Source organism: Eimeria acervulina, genomic scaffold, assembly GCF_000499425.1.
Source record: "Eimeria acervulina Houghton genomic scaffold, Eah_scaff394, whole genome shotgun sequence".
Classification (NCBI taxonomy): Eukaryota; Apicomplexa; class Conoidasida; order Eucoccidiorida; family Eimeriidae; genus Eimeria; species Eimeria acervulina.
The window spans coordinates 2,364-10,888 of NW_013549839.1; the positions used below are offsets into that span (position 1 = coordinate 2,364).

Sequence of the window (8,525 nt, forward strand, 5' to 3'; positions counted from 1 at the left end):
GCATATATATATATATATATATATAAGAGTTTAAAAATAAAACCTATATATATATATATATATATATTTCTATATTTCTATACTTACATATTTATATATGTTCTATGTAAATGTTTATTTATTTGTCTATTTGTTTATTATTTCTTCGTTTTTTATCTCTGCATGCGGCCCCCTGCTAAACTCGCAGCTAAAAGATAAATACTTTTAGTTTGTATTTAGAGTATAAGTATCATCTAGACAGCTAACTAGAGCTGCGCATACACCGCAATATACTGTGCTTTCAATTAGTGTTATTAAAAAGGATAAACATGTTTAATAAAACTCTTTGAATGAGATTTTTGTTTCTTTATTTAAATTGCTGGTTTTATATATATAATACTTGCAACGTAAGCAAAGCCTAACATCAGAGGAGAAAAGAATAAAAAGGATTGATATAATATAATTATAAAATAAACAAAAATAAATAAGAATAAATAAAAATAAACGAATAAAAAGAGTTCAGTGGTATCTTCATCCACATGCTGTTTGTTTATTTGTTTGTTTAATTCTTGTTTATCTCTCTGTCTGCACATCTGTTATTTGTTTTCTTTATATATTTATATTTCGTTTGTTTACTTGTTTGTTTATTTGTTTATATTTATAGTTGTATTCTTAGTTTTTTAAATGATATTTCTTCTGCTGCTAACGAAGAGCAAACGGAGAAGAAAGAAAAGACAGAAATCTGCTGAGAGTCAGACAAAACTTCTTTTCTTTCTTTAGCAATCAACACCGCTGCACTTAGCCTGAAGTACAAATATAATAAAATATCTTTTTATTTATTTAAATATGCTATTAATTTAAAAATATTCTTTCATTAACAGAAACAACACGAAAATGAAGGCAAGCAAAACAATATAAACAAAACAAAAACGCACAGTCCAAGTCATTAGGGTTTAGGGTCTAGGGTTTAGGGTTTAGGGTTTAGGGTTTAGGCTTCAGAGTTTAGGGAAGTAAGCTTTAGGGTAAATGCTTCATGCTTTGGGGTTTAGAGTTTAGGGTTTAGGGTTTAGGGTTTAGGGTTTAGGGTTTAGGGTTTAGGGTTTAGGGTTTAGGGGTTTTAGGGTTTAGGGTTTAGGGTTTAGGGTTTAGGGTTTAGGGTTGAGGGTTTAGGGTTTAGGGTTTAGGGTTTAGGGTTTAGGGTTTAGGGTTTAGGGTTTCGTTTGCCGTTTAGGGTTTAGGGTTTAGGGTTTAGGGTTTTTAGGGTTTAGGGTTTAGGGTTTAGGGTTTAGGGTTTAGGGTTTAGGGTTTAGGGTTTAGGTTTTAGGGTTTAGGGTTTAGGGTTTAGGGTTTAGGGTTTAGGGTTTACCATTTTTCAGCCTCAGCGTGTCTGTGTCCTCTGAAGAGAAGAACTCCTTCATACCATGCTGCACAAATAATTAGAGAAGAATAAAAAATATATTTTTTGTTTTTATCTTTTATTTGATTATTTATTTAAACAAAAGGTGTACTAAAAGAGTATAAAGGAGCACTGCAGATGCTAATGCTGAAGTAGAGGAAACCAAGACAAACAAAGACAGAAAAAAATAAACAAAAAAAGAGAAGACGAGTGCCACCCGATAGAAAGCAAAGAAAAAAATAAACTCAAAAAAGGACAAACATCAACAGAAAAAGAAAAGAATAAAATAAAATAAAATAAAAAACACATGAAGAAACGAAAAGCAAAAGAAAACAAAAGAAAAGAAAAGAAAAATAAAATAAAATAAAATAAAATACAGAAAAAGAAAAGTTAAATGAACCAAACGACAAACCAAGAAAAGAAAATAAAAATAAATTAAATTAAAAAATTAAAACAAAGAAAAGAGTAAACCCAACAAGAAAAGAAGAAAAGAAACGACGTAAGAGCAAAAGAAAATAATAAAAAAGAAAAGCGTAAAACGAATTAAAAAGAATTAAAATAAAAAGAATAAAATTAAAATTATAAGAAGTGCTGAGAAGAGACTGAGAAAGACAGCGACGAAAAAAGAAAAGGCAAAAACAAAAAACAAATAACGCAAACACAAAAAACAAACAAATAAATAAACAAATAAACAAATAAACAAATAAATAAGAAAAAATAAACAAACACTAAGCAAGCAAAAGAAGAGAGACAAACAAACAAACAAAATAAATAGAAAAAACAAACAAAAAAATAAATAAACAATTCAGACAAATACACAAACAAACAGACAAACAAACAGACAAACAAACAGAACAAACAAACAAACAAACAAAATAAGCAACGAAACAAACAAACAAACAAAATAAACAACGAAACAAACAAATAAACAAAACAAACAAACAAAACAAACAAAAGAATGAAAACCCTCACCCTGGCCTGCAATCCATCGCAGCTCAGTCAACGGCCAATGCGCTAACAACTTCTCTGCAAAAACGAATCATGAGGGTTTAGGGTTTAGGGTTTAGGGTTTAGGGTTTGTGTGTACGTACTGTTCTCTGCAAGGCGAGTGATGAGGTAAAGTTTTTCTTCTCTTCGCTGCTCCAAGCAGACGGCCCTCCTGTAAACAAATCAAATAAAGAAGATTTGGTTTATATTATTTTTAGAATAGAGACATCAGACACAGCAACACGCATGCATGTATATACAAATATGCATTCGCATAGATACTACAGCTGCTGCTGCTGTTTATATATTTCTTTTCGTTGCTGCATTTCTTCTTTTGCTGCTCTCACCTAAACCCCGAAGCGATGAAACGGAGGTCCCCGGCCTGCAGAAAAAAAAATAAACTCTCCATAGGGTTTAGGGTTTAGGGTTTAGGGTTTAGGGTTTAGGGTTTAGTAGGGAGCATCAGAAAACTTTGAATTAGCGCTACTACACGGTGCGTAGGAGAAGGGAAAGAAGCAAACAATAATGAGAGTGAAGAGCAGCAAAACAACTGGTGCTGCTGACGCACCTCTCGAGCTGTACATACACCTAAAACCTGAATAGCGATCGACGAGATAATTTCTTCGTCTGCTGTCTCTAATGCAGTAGAGAGCAGCATCTCTGCTGCAGCATTGTTTATGCAAAACAACAAAATAAATAGGTGAGAGGCGCACATAGAGACAAAACAAAACACCAGCTGTACGTACACCCAACAAGGCCTAAGAGATCTTCTTTAAAAGCTTTTTCTGCTATTTGTTTGGGGCTGAAGACGATGTAGTTTTTGTCGTTTTGTTTGATTTTATCTCCTTCGTTTTCTTCTTCTTCATCTTCTTCAATTGCTTCATTTGCTTCGTCCTCTTCCTCTTCTGTTGCTGCTGCTGCTGCTATCTCTGCTATCTCTGTTTGTGCTTCTCTTTCTGCTTCAGCTGTTGTTTTCTTTCTTTTTCTTGTTTCTTTTCTCTTTGTTGTTCCTACAGACAGCAGACACGCCCCTTCAAACTCCAACAGCAAACATAAACGCAGAAGATTTTCGCTAGCCCTCGTCTTGGTTGCCTATTAGAGTGTACACATCGATTCATCTCTTCGCTTAAATCTTTAAAAAGATTTTCTTATAAACGCATGCACTTACGCGGCCTCTCAGGTGTATCTGCAGCTGATTTAGAGCTGCTGCTGCAGCAAACAACGCACCGCCAACACCCTCTCTTCCCTGCAGCAGGCTAACAGAGGGGGCCCCAACTGAAAGGTTTTGCAGTTTGCTGCGCGCTGCAGCAACAACAGCAGAGGCAGCGAGAAAGATATTTGTTTCTTTTTCTTCTGTCTCGGTGGCGCAGTGGGCCGCAAGCGAGTACAACTCAGCAGCTGGGGTGTATACACAGAATTAGAGAACGAAATTGCTGTCTTTTCAAACGCTCAACTGCACCAACTAAGCCTGCTGCTGCTGCTGTTGCTGCTCCTGCTGCTAATGTAATGCTTACAGTCAAAATAAATCTTCTGCTGCTGCTCTGGGTCTGAAGACTCAGCTGCTTCTGTAAACGCCATGCCGCCTTCTGCGCAGCTGTACGTACACCCGAATGAGACGCGAAGCAAGCGACGGCAATTAAGCAGCAAAAGCAACAGCAGCAGCAGCAGCAGCAACAGCAGCAGCTTACCAGAAGGCGTTGATGTACTTCGCTGCCTCGGGTTCCTCTGCTGAAGAGAAATGTTTGCAGGCCCCCTAAATAACAAGAAGAAATAAAAAGCCGCTGCCGATACACCGCATCTCTAATTTAATTTAATTTAATTTAATTTAATTTAATTTAATTTAATTTGTGAGTTCGACACACCAACAAATTACAAAGACGAAGAGCGGCGTCTCGACTGCACTTCGCTTCTCTGCTCTTCTGCAGCATCAACGCACTCAGCTGCAGCAAACAGCAATTAGACCCCTCTTCTTTTTCTCCTGCTGCTGCTGCTGCTGCTGCTGTTGCTGCTGCTGTTTCTGCTGCTGCTGCTGTTGCTGTTACTCCACTGGACAACGCACAACCTCTCGTAGTTTGCGGTGAAAGGACTGTGCTGAGGCTGGAGATCAGAAACTCTCTTCGCCTGCTGTTGCTGCTGCTGTTGCTGTTGCTGCTGCTGCTGCACATATTGCTGATGCTGTCACTTTCACTGCTGCTGCTGCTGCTGCTGCTGCTGTCAGGAACGTCTTGAGGTGCTGCTCTAGCGAGTGCTGTTAGAAGAAGCAGCAAACATTGGAGGGCTACCCGAGGGTCTGTAGTCTGTAGAAGAGCAAAATAATAAAACAAATAAAAAATTGTTAGTATTGCAATATACTTTGTACGTCTTTTTACAGTGCAATGTCTTACGCATTATGTTTATATTATTACTTTTGTTATTACTATTCTTATTCTTATTCTTATTCTTATTCTTATTTTCATTCTTATTCTCATTCTTATTCTTATTCTTATTCTATGGGGTTAATATTATTGTTATTATATTTTCTTGCGTTTATAACTATTACCTTCTTTGTCCAGTGTTATTTAATATTATTATTATTATCAAGATTGTTAATATTATTAATATTATTAATATTACTCGTATTATTCTATTTATTGTTAGTACACCATTATAATAACAATAATAATAAAATAATAAAATATATTGACATTACAAAAATAAACATAAGCAATTAAGATGCGTACATTACTACCTAACTAATAACAACAGTATAATTATAATAAAAGCATCTCAATACACACACCCGAATATATATTGTTTATCTTTACCTCATTATTGCTGAAGCATTCACTACAGAGAGCAAAGGCTTCTTCTCGTGATAGAGGGGCCCCCTTTGATAGACTAATACAAACAGAGACAGCAGCTTCATTGCTGCCAGTAGACAGAAAAGCACTCAGACGCAGCAACTCCCGCGTACGACACAAACGATCACCCTCTGCTTCTGCTGCTGCTGCTGCTGCTGGTGATGCTGCTGATGCTGCTGCTGCTGCTCCTGCTGGTGATGCTGCTGCTGCTGCTGCTGCTGCTTTGAATCCGTTTGATACTTCTTCTCTATCGAGAACTGCCGGGGGTGCAGAGAGCAACAGAAATAATGATAGTGGAGATTAATAAAGAAAATAATAAAAGTAATAATATTAACAACAACAGACACAATACTAATATAATACCAATAATAATAATAATAATAATAATAATAAATGAAAAAGAATTAAAAGACAACAACTACGCACCTTCTAAAGCCTTTAGCGGCTGTCCACTGCGGCAAAATGCAAACGCCAAATGCAGAGACAGACGACCGATCATCAAATTATCTAACCCTCCCTTTGCTGCTGCTGTTGCTGCCGCTGCTGTTGCTGTTGTTGCTGTTGCTGCTGCTGTTGCTGCGGCTGCCGGTGTTGCTGCTGTTACTGCTGCTGGTGCTGCTGCTGACGGTGTTTCTGCTGCTGTTACTGCTGCTGGTGCTGCTGCTGACGGTGCTTCTGCTGCTGTTGCTGTTGTTGCTGCTGCTGCTGCTGCTGCTGCTTCTATCTGTTCAATCCACTGAATGGCGTCTGCCCACCTCTGTTGCTGCAGCAACAGCTCTGCATAGCAGCAACCGTTGAAATAAGTGTTAATACTTTGTTTTAATTTTCTTTTAAATAAATGTTTAATTGCATTTGATTATTTAATTATATTTCTTTTTTTTTAGTCTAAGGTAATTACCAATGAAGTCAACAAAGACGTCCAGAAGAAATGAAGAAAATTTTTTTTCTTCGTCTTTCAAATTCTCTTCGCTTTCTTCTCTCCACTTCTCTACGACTGTCTTCAGCACCAACTCTAAATTATAACAAACCGAAAGACAACTCTCGCTTTGTTCCCTCGTTGCTGCTGCTGCTGCTGCTGGTGTTGTGGTGCGTGCTGCTGCCGGCACTGGAGATGCTGCTGCTGCTGCTGCTGGTGTTGCTGTTGTTTGCTGCTGCAAGTAGGAAACGACAGTATGTGCAAGTTCTGCCCTCAGTTTAATATTATTTATTTTTGCTGCTGAATTCAAAACAGACAGAGACTCGCACATCGTGTGGTGCTGACAGCAGAAAAGAAATAACTGCACGTGCTCTGTTGCAGCATCTGCAGCAAACAGCTGCTGCAGCTGCTGCTGCAGCTGCTGCTGCAGCTCCAAGCCACCATAAGAGCTGAGAAAACATATCTGCTGCTACAACAGGGAATACTCACCAACGACAAACCACTACAACACCTACCTCCTTTCAGCGTCGTCTTTCTGCTGCTCTTCGTGCTGCTGCTGCTGCTGCTGCTGCTGCTGCTGTTGCAGCGATAGGAGGGCGCAGCAGCTAACAGTTAAGACGTGGAAGTAGAGGGAGTTGTACTTCTGCCCGGTGGCGATTAGGCAGCTGATTACACGTTGCAGTGTTTGTGTTGCTGCGGTTGGCTTGCGCATTCTGTTTGATTTATTTGTTTTTATTTATTTATTTGAAAGGATAAAAAGAAAACTCCTCTACCTAAAATAACACTCTCCAGATAATGCAGCAACAGAAGCTTGCATGCGCTGTAGGCTGTCTCCTTCATCGTTCGTTTCTTCTTTGTTGCAGAGCTATATATACACCCCAAAGGTGCATTTGAGTCTATCGTTTAATACTCAAGTTGTTGTATTATCTACGTACCTGCAACGCAGCTTCTGCTGCTCCTCCCAGCAGCAAAGCCAACCCAAAGCTGTTGCTGCTGAATGCCCTGCTGCTTAAAGCAGCCAAACGAAAGCCGCAGTCTGAGATAAGCTGGAACGAAAAGAGTTTAGGGTTTAGGGTTTAGGGTTTAGGGGTCAGAGAGAGAGAGACAAACAGCCAGACAGACACAAAGAAGAAAGAAGAAGAGAAAGAAAGAAGGAGATGAAAAAGCAAAAACAGAAAGAGACGGAGAGCAGCTACAAAAGGCAGAGAAAATAAAATGTTTAAATGGCGACTAACAAAAAACGAGAGAAAATACAGAAATAGCGAAAAGAGATTAAAACAGACAAAGACAGAGACAGAAAGAGATGCAGCAGAGACAGAGCTATAACGAACAGAAAACCATGCTAATATATAATATATATATATATATTATATATATATAATCAAGAGGAGTATTACCTCCTGAACAGCAGCAGCAGGCAGACGCGAGCGCCAAGCTGAAAGCTGCATTTTGATTGCATTTTCAGCTTCTGTCGTTTGTTGTTTGTCTGTCTGTTTATGTGTATAAAGATAAAGTTTTTCTCTTTTCTTAATGCTATTTACTTCGTGCGTTTGCTTACCAGCTGCATCTCTTCTGCATTCTTCTTGTTCAGGTGTAGCTCAACCCTGCAGCCAACAATTAAAAGAAATAAATAAATTTAAAAAGAAAAGAAATATAAGAAACAAATAGAAAAAAGATTAACGCACCATACAGCCACACACTGCAAACGCAAACAAGAAACAGATTCCCAGCCGTGCAGATATCCTGCGCTCCTGCATAATTATAAATGAATAAATAAATAAAAATAATAATGATATATTTACTTTAATTCATTAATAACAATTAAAGACAGTCAATACAAAAGAATATCAAGCAGGCTCAGCAGCAAATGCACAAACAAATACTAAAAAGCAAAGAACAAACCAACAAACAAATACAAGAAGAAGAAAGCTCTGCATATATCAACTGTAATATGCATGCATAAGCAGCAGTCGCAACAGAAAAGCAAAGGCAAACAGACAGAGAGCAGCATCATATATAACCACAGATATAATTATTTATTAATTTAAAGACAAACAAAGCAAATTCAATCACCTCAGCAGTCTGTCGTCTATCTCCAGGGCTGTTCTAATTGCCTCGCTGCATTTATGAAGACAAGCCTTGGTGCTTAATAAATCAGAGGCTGCTAAACATCTCTGTGCGCCCTCCATATACACCTGAACAAGGAGTAGTATGTCTGTGAATTGATGCTTGTTTCCCGCCCCTTCATCTTTGCTTTTAGTTGATTTTTTATGCATGCAGATGTGTATAGGTGTTTATGCTACTGCTGCTTGCATCTATCTTTGTATTTACTTGAATGCATGTTGCTGTGTACGTGTACGTGTATATATGATTAGGAATATATGAATATATATATATATATATATAT

The 8,525-nt window shown here is 37.9% G+C and overlaps 1 protein-coding gene across 1 annotated transcript; it reads right to left on the reverse strand.

The window, feature by feature from the left end:
* Positions 1 to 777: 777 nt before the first annotated feature.
* EAH_00036490 (hypothetical protein) lies at positions 778 to 6,449 on the reverse strand (the record flags this gene model as incomplete). The annotated part of the gene is made up of 11 exons (XM_013395653.1): positions 778 to 782; positions 1,346 to 1,403; positions 2,467 to 2,531; positions 3,109 to 3,393; positions 3,590 to 3,664; positions 3,877 to 3,956; positions 4,051 to 4,115; positions 4,225 to 4,659; positions 5,167 to 5,459; positions 5,629 to 5,979; positions 6,101 to 6,449. The coding sequence occupies 11 exons, from the start codon at positions 6,447 to 6,449 to the stop codon at positions 778 to 780; spliced, it is 2,061 nt and encodes a 686-aa protein (XP_013251107.1).
* Between the last annotated feature and the right edge of the window lie 2,076 nt (positions 6,450 to 8,525).